This window comes from Eleginops maclovinus, chromosome 6 (assembly GCF_036324505.1).
Source record: "Eleginops maclovinus isolate JMC-PN-2008 ecotype Puerto Natales chromosome 6, JC_Emac_rtc_rv5, whole genome shotgun sequence".
NCBI classification, from domain to species: domain Eukaryota; kingdom Metazoa; phylum Chordata; class Actinopteri; order Perciformes; family Eleginopidae; genus Eleginops; species Eleginops maclovinus.
This window is the reverse complement of record NC_086354.1, coordinates 10,546,956-10,569,459: the sequence shown is the minus strand read 5'-3', so window position 1 is coordinate 10,569,459 and position 22,504 is coordinate 10,546,956. Positions and strand designations below refer to the sequence as shown.

The 22,504-nt window shown below is 41.8% G+C and overlaps 2 protein-coding genes across 2 annotated transcripts; one reads left to right on the top strand and one right to left on the bottom strand.

Moving 5' to 3' along the window:
* The first annotated feature begins 656 nt into the window (after positions 1-656).
* On the top strand, positions 657-19,048 carry LOC134865518 (neurturin). Its single transcript, XM_063885092.1, has 5 exons — positions 657-1,160; positions 1,774-2,085; positions 14,565-14,635; positions 16,145-16,352; positions 16,995-19,048. Exons 2-5 carry the CDS (start codon positions 1,971-1,973, stop codon positions 17,450-17,452), a joined length of 852 nt encoding a protein of 283 aa, XP_063741162.1. The 5' UTR covers positions 657-1,160; positions 1,774-1,970; the 3' UTR covers positions 17,453-19,048.
* Positions 18,965-21,545, bottom strand: ptger4c (prostaglandin E receptor 4 (subtype EP4) c). The gene is made up of 2 exons (XM_063885091.1): positions 20,670-21,545; positions 18,965-20,577 (listed from the first exon to the last, which is right to left on the bottom strand). Exons 1-2 carry the CDS (start codon positions 21,540-21,542, stop codon positions 19,981-19,983), a joined length of 1,470 nt encoding a protein of 489 aa, XP_063741161.1. The 5' UTR covers positions 21,543-21,545; the 3' UTR covers positions 18,965-19,980.
* Between the last annotated feature and the right edge of the window lie 959 nt (positions 21,546-22,504).

The window sequence follows — 22,504 nt, the reverse complement described above, 5'->3', positions numbered from 1 at the left end:
ATAAAGCAGAGTGGCAAACATGCATGAGTGTATGTAGGCCTACAGGTGTGTGCAATCAATCACATAAGTTCACATGGGAGGATTTCTATAAAGGTTCTACTGGGAAGGTTCTCAAGGGGTCAATGGGCCCTCGGGCCAGAGCCTCCGTTTGAAGCGTATGACTATCAAATGAGAAATATTAGCAATCAATTAAACAAGCGCAGAGAGACCAGGAAATACTGACAACGGCAACTACACAGAAACACAAAACAACCGCAAAGAGATACAAATTGACCACAAAGAGACTTGGCTTCATCTTTTGTAGTCGATCCGTGTCTCTTTCAGTCAGCTCCTGTGTAGGAAGGGTGGGGGCCTTTTACATGTCTGTGCCCAGGGGCCCTTTGTATCATTATCCGCCCATTCATGTCTACCCATGCTCCATGCACTGTCTGTAGTGTGCCTACAAGTGGAATATAGTGAACATTTCTATATTAATGAGAGTGTGAGCCTGAAGGACAGATGTCACTTTCTTCCACTTGAAGACTTTTCCAGAAAGGCTCAGGACCGTCCTCCTGTGTGACAATCAATCCCCTCCCTCCTCCCGGCGCAGGAACAAAAAGACATCTGAGCTATGTGTTTGGATGGGGAAGAAAAATCACAGCACTTTGTACAGCGTCCACCGCGCTCCGGTTTCACAGAGCCTCTGACAGGCGGAGCGGCGCGCTGTTTTTACGCATAGCCTCCAGCCCTTTGAGGCATTGTGGACATTGTTTAGTCGCTGTGTAGTAGACTCCTGAGAAGACACCGGAGCGGCACAGTCTCTAATAACTGGATACCTGAGATTACCTGAGATTTTCGGAATGGAGACTCGGACTGTGGCTGCATAAAGGCGTGACGCGTGGATTTTTTTGTTTAAGTTAATATCTTGACATGTTTTTCTTCTAAATTGAACTCCACATTTAAATCCGCGTTTCACCGGCTGGCGCGTAAAAGAAGAAGAAAACAAGACTTTGGTTTCGGAATGAGGGGACCGCGCTGTCTTTCCTCGGACCTTTTTAAACTCTGGCGACATTGACTTCTCTTTAAAGTGACGCAGGACCCGTTGTGAGAGATTTCCCAAGTTGTTATTTACTAATAACCTGACGAGCTGTTTGGAGGCAAGACTGAACAGGTTACTGGAGGTAAGGAAAGGAAAGGGGAGTCATGCCTGAAAAACTGGCTTCAATGCATTAAACGATGGTTGGATGTGAGTCAGCAGAGACTGTACGAGCTGCTAGGACAAACATTGTTTTGCGAATGTTTCTCTCCTGGTCAGTGTTTGAGTTGTTATACCCCCGCAAACAAACTTCTAATTAGGTTTTATAAAGGCGTCACTCTGACATGGATAGCTTTCCGTCTGCAAAAAGTCCATCCAAACAAGACATTTGGTACCTTTTTAAATCACAAGATAGGCTATACATCTCTTTAGAAAAATGAACATTTGTTTGGAGATAACTTCAAATATTTCCAGTTTGCAACCTCTACAACTTATCTTGAAACAAGATAAGCAGTGACAGAGGAAAAAAGGAGCAATGATGGCTTTGCTTTTTATAACACACTTGCTTCAGGAAATGTGTTGAACTATTGTTAATAAAAAGCGATTAAGGTTCTCATTCAGTGATGACATTTCACTTCAACCGTAAATCAAACTTTTTTAAAGTAGCTTTGATTGTACAACTTGTGTTTTCGTTGTTTGATATCATTTTAGATTGCATCCTAACCTATTCACCATCTACCCTGTATGTGCGTGTCCAGGGTGCTGAGACTCTTCAAGAAGCCGTGACAGGACACCGTCCAGAGAAAAAAGGATTTTTGGCCGCGCAAAAAACGAGGAGGAGGCGCTTCTCGCGTTGAAGCAGAACCGCTTTAGATGGATTCTTCATGTTTGCTTCAGCCTCAGTGGAGTCAGCCTGCTCTGAACACTTACGAGCCGTGACAATAAGGTGTAAAACATGACACATCGCAGCGTATGGATAGCCAAAAACATGAGCTGCTCCCAGCGTGGAAGAAGCGGCTCGCCTGTCCTCTCCGGTGCGTGCTTGGAGCAGAATGCGCACAGGACATCTGGTAAGTGGCCCTTTAGATTTGATAAAGTTGTCTTCATAGTGATTTAGAACCAATTTAAAGAACATTGCGGGGTATTTTTTTTTATCATCAGTAATGGTGCATTGAAAGCATACCTCCTCTTGTCTTCTATGTTTGCTGTGACAACACTCTTTGATGTTTGACTTCTTTTCACCTCTATGGCTTTCTGCTCAACACACGCACCTGCCAGCTGTTTTATAGGGTCCTTTGACTCTGGGGGTGACTGTGACCTGGATTCAGTGTTTTAATTAATTGAGTGTTTATTGGGAGTGACATGCATGAAATGCATCACAGGAAAATATAAATCAAAGTGACTGTGATGGTGTGTGTGTGTGTGTGTGTGTGGTGTGGTGGGGGGGGGGACATTACATTGACATACATTCACATGTAGTATTTACATAAAAAGTTGGACAAGTCCCCACAATATATGAAAAGATGTCTGCCCCAAAAACATGAGTTTAACGGACATGCTTACACACACACACACACACACACACACACACACACACACACACACACACACACACACACACACACACACACACACACACACACACACACTTCCCTACTCTCCTACACCTCTGAGGGGATCATCAGGGGCGGATCAAGTCTTTTAGGCTTCACGACTTTCAACATGCTCGAAGGGCATTTCTTTCAAGTGTTGTGATGAAACTAAGTTGGTTGTATGGGGGTATATCTTTACCCCACTCATCCCAAAGTGTGCAATTAGGGACAAAAAGTGTCCTTTCAATGATGTAGAAAAAATTGCATGATGCGTCACTGAACTGTCATGCTTGCTCTCTGACTCAAAGGTCCTGAGTCATGAACACACATTGTCAGTCCTGCACGCATAGGGGGCAGGACGGCAGGCTTCTGATGTTCAGAGCTGAAACTTTCTTTTTTATCTTTTTCTTAGCTCGTCTTTGCATCTCAAGGCTGTTGTAGTTGATGAATGTGTGTGTGTGTGTTTGTGTGTTAGCTTTGGCATCACCTGAGACATGTCACACATCCCCAGAAAGCGCCTCTAATACACACCAGTAAAATGTGTGAAAACATGTCATGAAACAACCTTGTTTTTCTTTACCCATGTCGTTCGAAATCGCTAGTTTGTTTTCAGGGTGAACATGAGGCATCTCACACTCCCCCGTCACGCTGCCACAGCTTTCACTTCCTCCAGTCAAAGGCCACAGGGTCAGCGGCCCTTTTAAGGGTCAGGTACGGCAGGGCCGGCGTGTTTCTTCACCAGCAGCCTCCCGATGTGTGGTCTGGTTTGTTTAAACTGGCATGCGGCTTTACAAAGGCAAGCATGCCGTTTGTTGGTGTTCTAGGTTTCTTGTCAGACTCACAGGGAGCCAGATGAACACTCGTAATTAAAACGACACATTGAGTTATCGTCATTACCTCCCATTAATGTAGAAGAATCATCATACACAGGTGGTCTCTCCCCAGTTATGGACTTCATAAATATAAGCTTTCAGTTGCAGATCCTGATACTTCAAATATAACCTTTATGTATTTTATTAAATACTTCGAGACATATTGAAGATAAACCCAATCATTCTTTGGATATTAAAACTCTGCAAGATTGCATCTTTCCTATCAAAATGGAGGAAGTCAGAAAGAAACATGACATTCAGTTACTTTTAAAGCTCTATAAAGCAACTTCAAACATAAATAGTCTTTCTCAAAAAACGTTATAATTGTATGAAAAAACATGCTACCTATATTCCCCAAAAAGGAACATTCATTAAGTGTAAAAGTACCTCCTTAAGGATCGCTCCCCATTTCTGTCATGTTTCATTTAAATCTTAGATGCTCAGAAACATATTTAATTGATCCCAATAAACTACAATACACTAGCAAAACACAGAAAAACAAATATTGTAATTGGTAAATAATCCAAATTATTAAATAAGGTAACCTGCCTTAGTAAGAATAATTGACCTTAGCATTTAGCTAGCATGGACTCATCCTTGTTTATTTCTGATTTACTGAAGCTTTATATCTTATGATGCTATGTGTTGATTGTTGTTGATTGTTAACTTGCTAAGACCAACGATGCATTCCCTGTTGTAGTTGAATTGTTTTAAGTCACTTTTGGGAAAATGAAGCTCAAAATGTGCACTCAAGTTTAGCATTTGTTCATCTTGAATCTGGACTTCTTCATCCAGCATGTGCATGTTGTGAGATTTTAAGAGAACATAGTACACTGAATAAACTGAAGTGTTGACTTTAAGTAAATATATTACTTCAACAGCTTTCACACAACTGTATTAGGTTACTTGAAAGCATATATTGTATTAAGTTATACCTTATATGGTGACATTTGTTGACATAATACATTTAATTACAGATAACGTTTGAGTTTTTTCAGTGTAGTGAGTGGTCAACTCATAAATGATTTAAATGATTCTGAAAACATAACACTATAGTTTCGAAGTTATACACTGTGAACACTGTGACCAAATACAATACAATCCAAAACAATTCATACAAGACATGACCAAATCACGATGCAATTTAGGAAGAACACAAAAAAGTCTGCCCACATTAAAGCGGTTAGTCTTTAATGAAACTTAAGTTGATCTGTAAACCCATTAGATAACAAAGACTAAAACTGAGTGTCTCTTACAGTGTTGACACAAGTAGAAAGTTGACACAAAAGATCAAATGTATAGATTCCTCCGTAGGCACAATATTTTAACGGACATCATCAAACACTGACAGACTTCAATACAACAGATTCAAGTTCATTAAGTAGCAGCCTGACATTTTAAAGGAGGGCCCGATCCGTTGAGATTAGTATAAATGTGTCATTAAAAGACGGACGCGTGCGCTGTGCTGGGAGCCTCGTCCTCTGTGTCTCGCCCTCAGTGTGTAATGTTACTCTAGTTGTTTTGTCCCAGCACTAATGGAGAGAGTGCAGTGAGAGAGATTGATTATGCAACGTGAAGTGCCACAGGGCAGCTTCAATCTGGAAGTGCTTAAAGTACGCAGCCAACCACAGTGATTCCCTCAGGGCGAATTGAAGGAGGCATGATCTGACAAAAAGGAATTCCAATTTGTTAGATGTATTCTTTCAAACAAATGCTTCCCATGCTACTTACATTTTCTAGGTCCTTGCTTTTGTAGCGCTGGACAATCTCGTGTAAGCGCGCCAACAAGGGCATTATTGTTTTCTCTGATCTTGATTTGTTTCGTTGTTGTGAGCATTTTGGCTTCTTCAAGTTCAAACGACTTAAATTATTTAGAACAAAGCAGCAGTTAATACTTTGGAGCCGCTGATGAAACATAAAGAGAACTCCTGTCCTTATCGTGAAATCTCGCTCCTTAAAAAAACTTTTTCTCGAAACACAGAAGAATGTTAACTAGCCTGCAGCTCAGTGTTTGTGTCTGCCGGAGCTTTTTTTTTTTTTTATACAATAAGCTGTATTCTTCTGAAATTAGCAGGTCACGTTCATTAATCATAGCGTCTGAGGGCTGCTTTGAACTATCAGGCCAGGTCATTAAACCCAGTCTGTCTGGGGCGAGGGCGGGCGACACGGAAACACTTTGGAGAACGCTGGTTCACCCACAAGACACACTTATAATGACCTATGTGTGTGTGTGTGTGTGTGTGTGTGTGTGTGTGTGTGTGTCACAGATGGCCAAGTTTCTGAGTGCTGCTCGCAACTCAGTGTGGGCTTAATTTGGAGAAATAACAACATGAGATGGGAGCAAGAAAAGGTCGCAAGTGTGGGAGAGGGGATTTGTGGTTTGGTATGAAAGGTTAGGCGCCCTGTGAGCAGTGGTGTGCGTGCAAAGCCGCTTTGTAGTGACAATGTCAGTGTAACAAAGTGTGTGAGGAGAAAATAGACAAAAAGAGATACAAACTTGTTGAATGTGTATGTCCAATCTTTTCCTCTTTGTTCTTTCCCTCTGTCTGCTTTGTGGCCTTTTAAGCGCCGTCCTCCTCACAAACAGCGGAAAGTGAAATCCTACCCTCTGATCATCGCTCCAACACGGCTAAAATGTGTTCCCATTTAAGGTGAGGCTCACCCAACCGCTCTCTGTGTAGCTTCCTTTTAAAACCAACTTAATCAGGCAGGAATTTGGGTTATTAGGGTCAGGGACACTGGGGGAAACTGCCTTAGCGAGAAACAAAGTGAGGAAGAGCGAGACGGTGAGGACACAGATGTGTCGCATCAGGAGGCTGTCTTCATCGCAGCTCTGGGGGGGAGGGGGGACAGGGGGGGGGGGGGACAGTGCCCATGATGCGTATCGGATGATGTTGTCCCGTCTAATTTACCTGATTGGGTCACAGGACGCTTGGGTATTGTGGCATTCTATTGGCTAATTAGGGCTAACTGCACATTAGCTCAATTTTCCAGTGACCCTTCACGCTTAATCTGGTGGAGGTTGTTGTACTTTGTTGAAGTTACAGCTGCTGTGGAAAGCAGGGTCATTTCTGAAAACTCTTTCTCTCCCAGCTTTTTGTGTTTTTCTGCATTAAAGAATAATTGTAGTTCTTTACACTTTGTCTCATCCTTGTAGTTGTGGCCCTCATGTCTGTTATAAATGATTGTATCAACCAATTGAACTGCCAAGAACTGTGAAAACACGGAGCCACAAACTGACAATATGTATGTTTTAAATCTGCACTCGTTTATATGTTAGTGACACTGTTATTCGGCAGCTTAGGAAACAATTGGCTATCCAGCAGCAACATCGCCATTGCGTCGAAATGTAAGTCAACCATTTACGCCACTTTCTACTCTTCTTTATTGCTGCTAAAAGCTCAGCTATGTTTGCTAGCTGCCAGCATTGTCATTTGGGATTATTGAGTTCTGCTTTTTATTAATTGAAAGGTAATTGACAGATTTATTAAGACCTGTTTCAGGTGATGATTAAAGGGAAGCCAGAGCTCCTGGCAGGAGTTCACATACTGCTATTTTTGGCAAATGTACAAAAGAAGCAGTGATTTGTCAGTCATGTAGAAAAAACAGAAATTGTTGCAACACGAAAAGAAAAGTGTGTGTGGTTTATCTGTTTCACATGAGTGTCTGAAATATCTGGGCAGATGAATGAAGACACTTTGATATTAGGACTCCATTTAACTACCTGGATATCTGCGTTTCAGACTGTATATCTGTCAATTTCCTCTGCGAGCTCTATTACAGCCTCAGCCCTCTGGGGTTTGTCTCTAGCGGCTTCACAGTGAGAACATGTTTCCTTTAGCAAAGCCAGATGGCTCTGGTGGCCGAGACGATGACAGTGGCTCTCTCTCTCAGTGTGCCTTAATAATGGCATCAGGGCTGCAGCTCGAGGTTAACATGCTGGTCACTTACGACACTTTAATGCCCTGTGGAAACTGGCATTTTATGGAGTTTGCTGTGACCCGCTGATCCCGCTGCTTTGATGACCCTGCAGTAAGTCTCCGTGGCAGAACCTTTTGGCAACTCCAGCCTGCACGTGTGAGGGCGTTAATCCAGAACTGTTACACTTCAAACACATTGTTCTCCACTAAAAGCGCTTCATTTCACCCACTGAAGATCCATTAGACACGTTTCACCTCTCTTTGGTGTGAAGAGAAGGCTGCAGGGTCAGCGGTAAATCACTGATCACTCAGCTTTATTATTAGGAAACCAATACATTTACCACTAATAGGTACTTCTAATGAGATCCAGGATGTGCTGTTTAACCCTACAGACAAAACTTGAAAGAGGTATTGTTCTCCATAATATGTGGCTAGTTATCCCTCCTCAAGCTGATAATCAGCTAGAAAATGGCCATAATGTTGAAGTCCATACATTTTTGTTTTGGCTACCTGGGGGGGTGTAAGCACAACATTGATCATTATCGTGTTGGTTTGTGAACATGTCATTTGGAGTCATGCACAAGTCCACCTGATGGAGTGATAGATATCCATATTTGATTTTAATCATCTAGAAATAACTGGTTCTTTATCGACCTGATTAGATTTGTGTTGTCTCTGTTTCTTCAGTTGAAATTCAAGCTCCACCTAGTGCTCTGGAGAGCTTGCATTATGTTGACCTGCTATGCAGCGTTTCTCTGTTGTATTTGTGTTTGATATTTCTGTGTTTTAGTTTCTGTTTTTGAGGCATGTTTGTTCTTAATGTATTTTTTCGGTTTCTGCAGACAATTTTTCCTTTTCAGCATGTTTCTGTTGTTGTATTTGTTTTAGATTTTCTATTGTGTTTTTCATTTGGTGTGCTTTCTAAAGCTGGTGCATATTATCCAAATTAATATGTTTTGGGCCATTCTCCACCCTCCTAAATGCTCTGTTATGTTAACCAATATAGTTTCTAACTATATATGTTAAAGCAGCTGCGCGGTGCAGCTTAAGACACACTGATAAGAACAAGAAAGTGAACCAAAATAGTAAAGCTCAGGGAAACTGCTGAGTCAGATGACCTCGAGAGTCTTTCATTTCTAGCAACGTCTGTCGCATGTCTTTTTAATTTATTAGAAATGCCTTAAAATATAGATAATGCCTTAAAAAATAGATAAGTCAGCATCTATGTAAACAGTAATGTTTTGTAGTTTTCTGCCAAATTAATACCTACAAAATAACAACTAATACTTGAAACTTCCCATGGTAAAATCTTAATATTGCAGTACATTTCTTTTAGTCGATTAGTTTCAACATTACTTAACATGACGAAGAGTCTACAGCCATGCTATCAATGTACGACCGAGGTGGGTGAGATTGTAATTTAGCAGATGTGTGATTATACACCCGTATATTGGTCAGATTAAAATGTTGACCAGATGGTGGTGATAGATGGAAAGTCCGGGGGTTACAAAGGTCAGAATAGGATTCATCCTCTGGGGACTCTGAACATCTGTACATCATTGGAAGGCAATCTGTTAAACAGTCACTGAGATATTTCAGTCTGGACCAACGTTGTGGATCAACTGAGTCAGACCCAGCTCAGTTATTCACTGAGTAACTGAGCTGCCCCCCTAACTGATTATTCCTCACAGCCCACCAGAGCCCCATGCATTACTGTCTCTTACTGACCTAACAGGATCTCAGACACCTACAGGCTGAGATGCTGTCAGTCGGTTAATAAGACTGTCACAGAGGGGTGAGGTCAGTAAGATCCACTCCTCTCCTCACCATCCTCCCCTAGGCGCTGTAGTGTCCACACCTCTGATTACCCCGGCCCCCTGTGTGTGTGCCGAAACAGTGTGAGGAATATGATGAATATGGGGTGTATCATGTTTGTTATTGTTAAAAAGGATTACGAGAGTAAAAAAAGTATCGCGCGCACAGACGGTAAGAGCATATGCGTGCACACATGTGTATGTGTTCGGGGATGTTTGGGTGGGGGGCCTCTCCACCTATCTGAACCGAGGCATGGGACCTCCTATCTGTTTCTCATTTCGCTGGCGCTCTGTGGTTTTCCAGCAGTGACAGGCCTCAGAGTGGAAACTGGCACTAACGAGCAATTACATCCTGCCTGCCTGCCAGGGATTATGGGATTACCAAGTGACCAGGCTTCAGTCTGCACTCTCTTTCTACACTCTCATTTTGTCGTTCCTTTGTTCACCTTATCTGTGCTTTTAGATGTCTCCCATCCGCTGGTTCAATTATATTCTTTCTTCCCCCTGGACAATAACCAATTCTCTCTTTTTTTCTTCTTCTTCCTAGTGTCATGTGATGTCTTTGAATGTTTAACAATGTCATTCTTTATGTAGCTCCTCCTTTACATTCTTTTTCTGTGACTTTGTGGCTGCCTCGCATAGTTAAAGCATGCTGTCGCTACCCGCTGAAGAGTGAAATTGTTTCAGTCGGAAAGGGGCAGAGAGCACATTTTACAAGAGAAAAAGACATGAAGCTTTAACGAAGCATGAAGGGAGGAGGGGGTTGAGGGTTCAGGATAACATGCCTCCTCAACATATAAAAGTCTACATAGCTTTATTTACAAAGTCCAAAACCACAAATTAGTCCCAAAGGACTTTTTTCAGACCAAACACTATTCAACAAGTCAGAATTTGCAGACTTGGCATGACATCTGAAGAATCTTGTTTGGCGTAGTTCTAAGAAATATATTAAAGTCTGTCAATAAAATGCTAAAAGCTTAATCAAAGCAACACAACTAGTTGTACACATTGCTCTGGATGCAGATATGCAGAGCTTTGGGGCACATGTAAGTACAGAAGATATCATCACGTTTGGTGGGACCTCCGCAGGTTTCTCAGAGTCTGGTAGTGATCAGGCGGCTCTCCTGGTGTCCTGCCTCTCTCTCCTGCATCTCCTCTTACACTGCAGGTGTCTTTTATTGAGCCAGAGGTGATTTACCGTACTCTTGTTTTTCTCCTGGCTCGCGCAATCAGGGACCGCGGTAGTGACAGGTTGAAGCTGGAGGTCAGATCTTTTCACGTACATGCACGCGCTCACTGCAGAGAACAGAGCGCGTCTGTAATTGGAGGTCATTATCAGAAAAGTTTGGCTTTTAGAGGGAGGCGAAACACCGGAGAGCTTGGAGCTTACTTTTTTTTTTTTTCCTTTTACAAGGTGAGAGGTTTGTGGGATCTGTGTGGGCAAAGCTCAGCTCCGAGGATGTAATTGTATACAGTAGGCATCGAGATCACTAATAAGAAACACATTTATAATGTCGCTCTGTAAAGATCTGTTTCTGTTGAAAATACAAGTGATAAATACAACTAAATATGAACTAAATCTTTGAAAGTAACATACCTGGAGTTATGATTCATTCAGCCTTACAAAGTCAGAGCAGTCACAGTGAAGTTTAAAATAAGTGGTTGGAAATGTGCAACAGAATTTAATTTGATGCATTCAAGGCTGATTATAAAACTTAGTCAAAGACTTTTAGATCTGTTTTTGGGCAATCGAAAAGCAAGTTGTTTTCATTGTTGACAGTTTGGACTAATGAAAAAAATCATGTTAAATCAAATACATTTAAATATGAGAAACACTAATATTCTAGCCACTTTAAATGATGTGATTATTTCTGGACCCAGAGCCTGTAGAGATGCTAGTGGCTACTACTCTGCTAAGAAAGGCTAGTTAGTTTTCAGCAGGTTTAGTCAATTCAGTATTATGTTTTTTTCTTAATAAATTGTATGTGGTGTAAAAATCTTAGTTACTAAGTCACTTAAGCATCACAAAATCTTTTAACTACTGAAAACACCAATAAGCTACCCATATCTAGCTGGAGCATCCTTTTTTGGTGTGTCTTCAGCTTTTACTTCGTTTTTTTCTCCCAAATACTCTAGATTAGGATGACTACCGCTCCATACATGCAGTGTTACACTTTGTTAGCGCTGTCGGTCAACAGATATCATAAACTTCACATTCTATTCCGTAAAACATTTATAAAAATACATATTTACTCTTTAAGGTTGCTATGAAATGATGGCTTTAAGATGAAATTCTAACTGTGGGCGATAATGAATGACAACTCTTAAAAATTCCACCTATCATGCATACTGCCGCTTTGTGTTTATGACATTCAGTAAATTGATGTAAACGTTTGTGCTGGCAGCCTTTGCTCTAAAGCTGATATCCTTTTCTTTTACCTCATAAATATACCCCATACTAAATCCACATCCATCCTCTCCAAGCACTTAAACTGTATTTGTTAAAGCAAGAGAAACAGAAGAAGCTCTGGAAATAGTAGCTGGCTCTGGCTTTATGGGTTGTACTTGCTTCAGGAGGGCTTAACCACTTAACTAACTGTGAAGAACAACTGGAGCATAGAGGACCAACAAGGCAAATGAAAGGTGACAAGAACTCCGCTCTCCCTGCCGCAGACATCCAGCCTGATGGACAAACCAAAGGCTTTAATCAGCCAAACAAGGAAGAAACACATGCTGGGCTCTCTAAACATGCACACTGTTGGGTCTAAAACCTGCACACACTAGGCTCGTGGCACACTGCTTTTCACGACCGGTGTCCCGCAACCCTGGACTCCCCCACCCACCTCATCCCAGAAAAAGGCTTGAGGCGTTGGGTTGTAAACATCTCCAGAGTGCCAAAGTGAAATGAACCAGCAGACAGGCCCGTGTAGACTCCCAGAGCGCCGGTCTAAAAGCAGCTAAACACTCCCAGCTGTAGTGTTAGGGACTGTGGAGACCTAGAGAGGATCGGTATTCCTCTGTCCTGCCTCACACTGTTTTAAATCAGCGCAGAGACCAGAGGAGATGGAGGATTGGGGAAGCAGTTTGGTTTTAGGTTGCAGCAGTGGTCTGCACTCTGTCTGTAAGGCTGATTTATGCTCACTTTGTCTCCCCTCGTCCTCTCTTTCCCTCTCCCAACCCTCAGCATCTATCTCTGCTCTCCCTCGACTGCATCCCTTTAGCTGGAACACGCAGGATTGTATAAATGCATCAACAGGTCTTATCCTGACCTCTAATCTGTAACCTTTTGTCAGTTTTCCATCTCGTTACTCAGACACAACCGCTGGGATTGTTTTTGACTGTTATATAAACAAAGCACAGCACGTATCGGCCAGATCTTAAAGAATACACGCTTGAATACGTTCAGCGCAGAGGTTATTCAAAGCATGTGAGAGATCAAAGATGTGGTTTCAAAGATGTCGGAGGTGTCTGTAGGTGGAGGGTTGTTTCAAAAATTGTTAGCTTTAACAGATCAGACCTGTTGATAAGTTGATGAGCAAGCAAATGCTAACTTTGTGCTGTAATTTTCAAAACAAGAGTACTCGACAGTATTAAGAGATGTGAAACTGGAGTAAAGGAGGCAACTGCTGACACACAACAAACATCTGATTTAAAATGCTTTTCTAAAGACTTGCACTTATTTAGAACCACGAGGAATATAACTTTATGAACACTTACTTAATAATTATTTTGTAAACCAATATTTGAACAAAAACATGCAATATTAAAAAGTTCTATTGCACTCTGGGTAAATTGTGATGGGTATTTCTATGAGTTTCCTGACATTTTAAAGACATAACCAGTGGTTGCCAACCTGGAGTTAGGCATCCGAACAAGGATGGGCAGTTATTATAGGGGTAAGAAAAACATTATTTTCTTTTAAAACTCTTTTTAAAATCGTACTTTTCTTTATGCCGGCCATCTCACCCACAGACCTCTAAAATGTGAAACAAGGAGAAGTAAACATCCCTTCATTTTAATTGGTCAACAGCCAAAGTGGACGGGAACCTTTGGACTGAAAGAGAACATTTAATGCAATTTTGGGCTTTCCCTTTCCCTGCTATTAAGCTTTTTGTGCATGTGAATGGTCAGCAAAGACTAAAATCCACCCCCCCCCCCTCCACACACACACACCTCACAAGCCTTGATAGTACTCCTTTCTCTACTTCAGTATCCTAGTGACATCACTATGCAACACTCACGCTTCTGTTAACTAGAGCACCAACACATTGTACGTGATAGGCTAAGGGGTGGGACATCTCGAAGCGGTTGACCAATTACAGCAGAGCCGGCCAACTAACCAATCAGAGCAGACTGGGCTCTGGTTTCAGACAGAGGGTGAAAAGAGCTGCTGCAGCACAGACAGTATGAGAAAAATAAAGACCTTTTTGAACATTGAAGCATGGAGACAACTCACAGTAGAGGCACAACATAGTAATATGAACCTGAAATTGAGCACAAGAGGGCCCCATTGATGAATCTTAAAATGGCAGTGTCTGTAGGGTTTGATCCAGAACAAAGTATCTTAACAACCATTGGACGGGTTGCCATGTAATTTCCCACAGGTGTTCATTGTTTCCAGGGTATGTATCCTAATTACTTTAGTGATCTCTGTATACCTTTTCGGATGAAAGATAAATTATTTTAAATTGCCACTCTGGTTTTCAAGGTATGCCCTTACCTCCGCTGAGCTTCACTGAGGAGGGGGGGCATGAAACAACCTGATGACCTCATGTTACGGGATGTGTGGTTGCTCCACAGCCAGCACAATCCTCCACACTGCACGTACTATATATAAACATCTGCATCCTTCTTATCACCTGTCCTGCATCTCTGTGGGTCTTTTGTATGGGACCTCCGCGAAGTGCTCCCGCTATGCCTGGTTCCCCCTGCTTGTACCTCTGCTGCCACAGAAATAACCCTGAAGAATGCCTTTGACAAGTGTATCGCAGATGTTGCCTTTTGTTGCCGGACTGGGGCTGTGTGCATGGATGTATGAAACCGACAAGCCAACACTAGCCACGCTAGCTGGCAGCAAACACTGATCTTTTACCGAAGCAGCAACAAACAAGCCGTCCTCGTGCATTGAGGACGTGATTTATGTGACATGTCGGCTTTCTCAGGTGCCCACAGGGCTGTTTTTATTTTTTTTACAGTATCTGGACAATTGTGAATCCATAGACATCACATTACCCGCATGTTGTGCCTTTTAGTTTATGTTAAACTTTTCAAAGGGAGTTCTGGGAGGAGGAAAGTTGACAGAGTGAAGCTTGTTCTTGTTCTTACATTCCTCTCTTTCTCGCTTGCTCCAGGTGGGACCGGATGGAGAGTTCGGCGGAAGGATAAACGGGAGATTACCTCAGCAATGTCAGAAAAGGCCAAGGTTTGTCAGAAAAAGACATGGTTGCCAAATGAGTAAAGATGTCCTCTCCTTCTTCTGCTTCCTAAAATCACTTCTCCTCCATCTTTTACTCACTCTTTGTATTTGTCGTTCTTCATTATAATGAAACTCCCATCTCTGCAAATAGCCCTATCATTTTTCCTTTCCACTGTAGAGACCACTATAAACCAGAGGATGAGTTTTGTGTAGGTATATAAATTGTTAATGAAATCCATCCCCACAAGCCTCAGAACTGAGCTTTCCATAAAGCCAAGTCCGCCCCAAAGCTTTCATTGCTAGATTATAAGCCAGTGGACGAAGCGTGATCCAGTGCAGATAGAAAGCCGAGTTATTTGACTCAAGCATTAGAGAAAAGTAAGTGAGAACCCGTTTGATAAAATAGGCTTAAAACAAAGAACTGCTGTAGCTTGATTGAAGGGCCTTTGAAGGGCTGTGTGTGTAATGAGCTCTTATACGTATCATTTCGTTTTCTTTATCGTTTTTTTATATCTATAAAGCACCCTAACAACTTCTCATTAGGTACATATTCGGAAAATGAAAGCAAAAGACCCAATGTCTCTGGGGGTGACCATGTTTTATTTTTAAGAAAAACAAGAAGATCAAAGCCAAAAGCTAACCTGCACACCACTCTGTACATTTCAAGAAATAGCAGAGAACAATGCCTCACCAAAAATCCACTTAAATATCACTACCATGGTAGTTAGCAGGTGCTTAGCTTAGCAAAAAGTAGATAAATCTAAGTAAATCTACTCAAGTACAATTTTGAGATACTTGTACTTTACTTGATTATTTCCATTGTATGATACTTTGTTCTTCTACTCCACTACACTTAGAGGCAGACTGTGTACTTTTACTCCACTACATGTATCTAATACCTTTAGTTACTTTAAAAATGTTGATTAATGATGAAATATAATCAACTCTTACATCAGACTTTAGTTACACCTGGAGTAAATTCACAAGCTACCCTGCAGTATACAAAGTTAAAACTAGCTGCACCTTTACCAGCTTTGATCACACTTATACTATCATGCATTATTCTGAAAGGGACCAAACAGAGGGACTAGCCCCTGTTTCTTTTCACATCAAGGTTGGTAAAAATACAACTACCGGGACAGCTAAAACTCTTTAGTAAAAGAGAGATATACAAATATTTAATGTTAGACAAAGAAAGGCTAAAGTATGTCTGTGTCTGCTGACATGTGAGCATGCAGCTGATTTACCATGTCAACTTCTAGGTGATGGATTTCATGTGTAAGCGTGAGTGGCCAAAAAAGTGAATTAATGCAGATAAAATAACTATACATTTCATTAAGTTTAATAAGTAGCTGAATCAAGCTTTTACATTACAGAAGAAACCATTGCTTTCCATGTCCTGGTTCTGTCCTGTTCACTCTTTTGTTCATTGATTAAGTAAATTAGTAATTTACTTAAGATAAATTGATAGTCAGATCTTTTTGTCACCTTACATCTGACTTCCATCCCCTGTAGGTGCTGCTGTGGGTCATCCTCTCTCTGCTGCCTCTGGTGGAAGGAGCTCATATGAAAGGCAATGCTGCTGGGGCTGGATCAGACTCGGGCCCTGGTGTGGGGCTGCTGGCAGGCCAGGAAGAGCTTCCTGTGATGCTGCCAGAGGTGGTGGAGGACGAGGAGCAGGACGACCACAGTGACCCTTATTCTACTTGGCACGCTCTATATGGTACTGAAGCCCTTATGAAAGTCTTATTTACAGCTTCATCAAACAGTATGGGAGTGGAAAGAGGGCATGAGCCTGGGGATCTGCTTTGTATCTCAGTCATCATGATATATTAACAGGACATTTAAAAGGTGACATGTCATTTTAAGGTAAAAGGTGGACATGATGGGTTTTAGAGATATGGAAGCCCAAAATGGACTTTATTCAATTGAAAATGAAAGTGCATTAATCCTTTTCTTTTTTATAACCTTAATAGATATATAAAGATACGCTGTGTGACATTTCGATTCCTATACAATACAAAGTTTGAATTAAAATGCTCTATAGCCAAATACTCTTTCACTACAAAGCCTATTTAAGTCACGGATTAAAATTAATATGTATTACTTTTTGATTTGATTTGATTTACCATTTAAATACTGTCCCCTCTATGACTTGGCATGTCTTTTCAGATTACAGATTTTTTACTGTTATACAAGTATTTATTTGTACTCAAATAACACGTATGTCGACAGTTATGATGCTTTATGGAATCTTCATTTATATTACATAACATTATCATTTGAACACAATGCCCTAAATGACTTGCATGTATTTTAACTTTGATTGGAACTCTCCCTGTCTCCTCTTTCCTCTCCGTTTTAGACCCCTTTGTGATAGATGAGGTGGATGACCATCCCAGTAATCGTTGGGCGGGACGCTCGCCACGCTCCTCTGACCCCTCAGAACCTCCACCTAAGGGATCACCAAAGAAAAAGAAAAAGAGGAAGAGGAAGAGGAAAGAAAAGAAGCAGCCAAAGCAGAGCAACAAGGACTGCCGGGTGGAGAAGAGAGAGATTAAGGTTCGGGACCTGGGCCTGGGTTTTGACTCGGATGAGATTGTCCTCTTCAAGTTTTGCGTTGGCTCCTGCCAGTCCTCCAGAAAAGACTACGACCTGGCACTGACGGCGCTGCTGGAGAACGGCTCGGTGCCCCGGCGCAAGGTCAGCAACCACCCCTGCTGCCGGCCAGATGAGTATGAGTCGGTTTCCTTCATGGACGCCCAGACCACGTGGAGGACCATTGAGGCGCTATCAGCCGCCAGCTGCATGTGTATAGGCTGAAGACATGAAGGAGGGAGGAAGAGGGGTGTCGGCCGTCCTGAACCTAGAGGAGTCAGGTTGAGGCAGGCCCGGTTGCAGAGACGAGTGTCGCTTTTACACACACACACACAGCTCAGAAATGACGGAGGTCATTTGTTTTGTATTTGCTGTTGAGGAGGAATAGCTTTGGCGGGAAGACTAAAGGTCAGAGACTGACGGAAATGGCATCAGGGAATCACTTTTCGGATTTATTGTTGGGTCTTCAAAGAGCAAATAACTTTTACTGAGTAAATGGTAATACTCCAGATAATACACATAAAAGAGACTCTATATGTGACATTTTTATGGGCAAGACCTGAAGGCTGAAGCTCGAGAGATATAAAGATTAGACACAACTAAAGGACTTGCTCTGTGTTTATATTCTGACTAAAAAGGACAGATTTGATGCTCCCTATCACACACAGTTAAGCCAGCTGCTCCCAAAATCTATATCATTTTCTCCACATAAAAACAGGGACATGACATTGTTTTGTTTCCATGTTCAGGTGAAATCAGCCAAATGGATGCCATGCATCTTCATGTATTACTGTATAAAAGTAACATATATTTATTTCTGATAAATTATTTATTTATTAAAGCTTCATATGAGAGCTGTTTTTATTAACTCTATATTGTAGATAAGTATATATTTATTGCCAAGATTCAGATTTCATGTTGACAGCTACTTCTACTTCTTGCATGCAGTATGTATTTTTTATTTCAGGTGTTGTCATTTATCCTACGCCTCATGAACCTAGTATGGGCAGCTGATTAAACGCTGCTATTTAGAAAGTTGGATAAAACAGAACCATGATCCAAAAATCTCAGATTGTTTTTTTGCATTTTTTCCAGACAGTCAAACAAATCCTATTAAATACCAAATTGACCTACATTGAAATAATGTGGAATACTTAATGAATATATTTTTTCAAGAGCACCTCACATACTTGAACTTTGGCAATGATATCAGCTTTTCCACAGCACAAGTAGAATGTATGTACAGTAAACAGGTTTAACATCTACACTACAGGACCTCAACATTTCTCATCTTAAATTTCATTCAGTATGTCACATTATTATTATTATTATTATTATTATTATTATTATTATTATTATTATTATTTATAAAGTTTTCTTTATTTTTGTATGGCATTATCCTCCAAGGGAATAAAGTTTTTTGTAATATACTTCTTGTAATTACTGTTTACTTCACTGATTGCACAGCTTGACTTCAGAAGTGTTTTCTCCGAATGACGTGCTTAATTATTTTTCTTTGAGCGGGGTCAACACCTCTTTAGTTAACAATTAAGACTTTTCTGATGTTGTAGAGCCACCTGCTGGTCTAACATGTGAACCTGTTGTCTGGAGACCTGAAAGAAGTCTCTCTCCTGCCATCTGTCTGTTCAAGTGTGAATGTTTGAGCAGCTGATTTCTCAGCTGAACCACAGGAAGACGAAGACCATGGCAGTATGCATTTTTCTTTATTTCCCTGCACAGACCCACCAACACATCCAGCAAACACCACAGGTCGTACAGCTCACAAGATGACATGTTAACACCTGCCGTTATCAAAACATTTTGTGCAATATAAAACAAGATTGAAAATGTCTACATTGAATTTTCTCTTCATCATGCAACACAGGCACAGAGTAAATTAGCAGCATTTCGATACAACATAGTAAAATCAAGTGTAACAACAATAAATAATCAATAAACATATATTGCAAATGGCACATAATGATTAATATTGTATCAAACTCTTAGAGTGTGAGAACATTTGTACCCATAGGGTATAATTATAGATTGTTTAAATTTCCATATTTGGAAATTGCAACTATTGGCAGTATACTTTTAGCAGACTTTGTAAAATTGTGAATATTTTTTTCTACTAAAGATGTCACTAAATGTTAAATTAAAATAGTAAGCATCCATAGCAAGCCCAAATACAATTCCCACCTGTGACAACTTGCCCCTAAAATATTCCCCTTGTTTCACTTTGGACCAACTGTGTCAAGCTGTGGTAGGTTAGGGCAGTGTGTTTTTCTGGACCTTTTCAGAATCAGAATGACCAAGTTGGTCCACACATAGAATTATTTTTTTCCTGACTGAAGACATGTTTTAGTTGACATGAAGAAGATGTAAATGCACATCAAATATTGCACTTTTGTTAGATCCTGAGTGATCACTTAACCTTTAAATAAAGCCCAGAACTACAATTTTAGAGAGCTTTGTGCGGCAGAATGAATAATAAGAGAGTCGTTTGTTCGAGTGCTTGAGATAATTTCAGTCACAGTAATTATCAAAGTGTTGTTTCAAGTGTTTAATTATTTTGGGCATATGGCTCTTTGGTGGTTAAAACCATCAGAACAGATCTCATAGTGTGGAGTTTTTCACTGGAAACATGTTTTTTCTCACATTTTAATCCAATGAACCAGTTTGCTAGGCAGATGAAGCACCTACCCACATAGGAACATTAAACTGGTGTTGACAGTTGAATGACCAAGTTTTCATCAAAGGCATTTCGCTGACTGGCACGAACTCGATGTACTAAACGTGCAGGTGACAATGTCCACCTTTCTCAAGTGCGCAGAAAGGGGCGGAGTCGCGCTGTCTCTTGGAGACTCCTTCGCCTCCACTTCCTGTTTGGAACCGGCTGTTTCTTCCTCATCACACCCGTGGATCGCTGTGCTCTCCACGCTGAACGGGTGAAAGTTGACCTGGGCTGTATCGTACTCCCACGCTTGCCTCATGGCGAAGTCTGTGAAAGATTTATGATGGATGGACACACGTGGTTCCACATCGTTCCTGATGCTGGCTGTGCGTAATGACGCGTAACTGGTATCATCGCTGTTTAGAGACGGAGGGGAGTGTTGACCTCCCACCCAGCCAGTGTTGTCACCACGAGTGTCCTTAATGTGGGACACTGTCCCCTTTAGCTTTTCGCAGCCCTTCAGCAGCAGGTTTTTCCTGCACAAAATGTACACCCAGGGGTCTAATATGGGGTTGAATGAGGCGAAGCGGATCGCCAGCATGTCGCTCGGGTAGTCGGGCTCCCCCCCAGCAGAGATGTAGGCAGGGTCGTAAAGCTGGTTTACGAAGATCCGCACCTAATACAAACAAAATAAAAAGCATAACTAAATGCAACACGACTTTATCAAAGATACAGCGTCAAATAAAAACAAATTTAAGTTGTCCTTACCACTAAAGGGATAGAGCAGACTAGGAACACGATGGTCATGAAGATCAGCAGCCAGAACATCTGGATCTCCGCAGCCGAGGTGACCGACGGCAGCCCGGGGAAGCGACGGCGTGACCCCCTCTGCTCACAAGAGGTCCTCTGGTTCATCCCCACCAGCGATTTGCACACGGCCAAATTACACAAAACCGTCACTGCGATCAGCACCACCATCACTCCGCCGTACAGAAAAGAGTAGCATGCTCCGAGTGAGTCCATCGCCCTCCAGTCTAGAAAGCACCATGTTCCAGGAAAGTGCCTGACGTGCCGCCCGAAGCCAAAGCTGGGCATAATGCACAGCACAATGTTAGCCAGGTAGGTGGCCATGAGTGCAAAGCGCGCCATAGTCCGGTCTATGTGCTGGGAGTAGAAATATGCATGGTTTATGGCCAAGTATCGCTCCACAGCCATGGCGCACAGGATGGACATCCCGGCTGAGCCGAAGAAGAGCATGGAGAACGAGAAGAAGTGGCACAGCAGCACTCCTCCGGGCCAGCGGTTTGCCACATATGTGGCGATCACCACCGGGCTGGTGAAGCATGTTCCCAGTAGGTCGGTGATGGCCATCCCGCACACCAGAGTGTAGAAAGTAGTCTCTTTCTGCTCTTTTTTGGAGATGCAAAGCACGACTATGGCAATGAGGTTCCCCAGGACGCCCACGGAGAACATTGTGGCTGAAGTGACCAGAGACTTGTACTCCAGCAGGAGTGCAGGGAAAGTACTTTGGTTGTGAGTGAGAGAGAGAGGAGGCAGCGGCGCAGAAACATTCGTGTCCAAATCTCCAAAGGCAAGTGTGTCGTTGATCATTATTAAAACCAAAACTACACAATAGTACATGTGAAATTAACTTTCTGCGTTGTTTAAAAAACTTGCTATGGAAATGCAGTCAACATAAATCCTAAACTGTAACATGACATCCTGAAGTTTTCTCTTTGAGACGGAGCGTACAGTGCATTACATTGGACTGTTCAGGTTCCAGCCGTGTGTTTGCCTCCCGATGATCCCCTATGAAGGTGTGGCTGCCGTGTTTACACTGCTCAGTGCTGCTGGTATTTAAGCTGTGTGCTGATGTCAGGAGAGTGACGTGCGGGCTGTGAGCTCAGCGACCTAGGGTTCCCATGAACACATTTCTGCAGGCAATAATCCATACTCCTTATCTTTTATTGCTCAATATATCAGCCGGAGAGGTCAAGTGCCACCAGCTTTACACACAACGGAACAAACATATTAACATCTGATGGCATGTAACACCACCACTCAAAACTCTGCTTTTGTTAATACATTTTAGGATTAAAAACACCATAACCTGCTTAAATTTGCTTTATATTTTCTCTACATCAAACATCCATTATACAAACTACAATATCTATGTTGGTATAGGTAACAAATGTAGAGGCTCCCCTCGTCCTAATGAGGTAATATACAGTAAATGTGAGATACACAATATGATAAGAACCTGTGGTATAGGTGTTTTAATTTGGAAAAAAAAAGAATCTGTGAAACCATTTATGGTCCAGAATTGTGTAAAGAGATACTGTCATAAAACTTCAGCACCATGGTCAGCGCCTTAAACACAATCAGCACCACGATCAGGGACAGTCATCACTCCGCTGCTGTTGAACACAACACACTCAACATGTAACCCTTCAGTGACCACTGTGTGCCTGATAAGGTTGAAATCGATGGCACAACCCAGACCACTGCTTAAAGGCACATACAGTTCTGCATGATTGTATCAGATCATTCAGAACATATTTGGTCTTCCTCATAACCAGTAATAATCTGCACCCTCAAAATGT

Excerpts from the sequence above, each read along its gene's own strand:
- LOC134865518 (XM_063885092.1), top strand. The coding sequence starts at position 1,971 with ATGACACATCGCAGCGTATGGATAGCCAAAAACATGAGCTGCTCCCAG. Across the intron at positions 14,636-16,144 it reads CAATGTCAGAAAAGGCCAAG|GTGCTGCTGTGGGTCATCCT; the intron begins GTTTGTCAGAAA and ends CATCCCCTGTAG. Across the intron at positions 16,353-16,994 it reads TACTTGGCACGCTCTATATG|ACCCCTTTGTGATAGATGAG; the intron begins GTACTGAAGCCC and ends TCTCCGTTTTAG.
- ptger4c (XM_063885091.1), bottom strand. The coding sequence starts at position 21,542 with ATGTACTATTGTGTAGTTTTGGTTTTAATAATGATCAACGACACACTT. Across the intron at positions 20,578-20,669 it reads TCTGCTCTATCCCTTTAGTG|GTGCGGATCTTCGTAAACCA; the intron begins GTAAGGACAACT and ends TGTTTGTATTAG.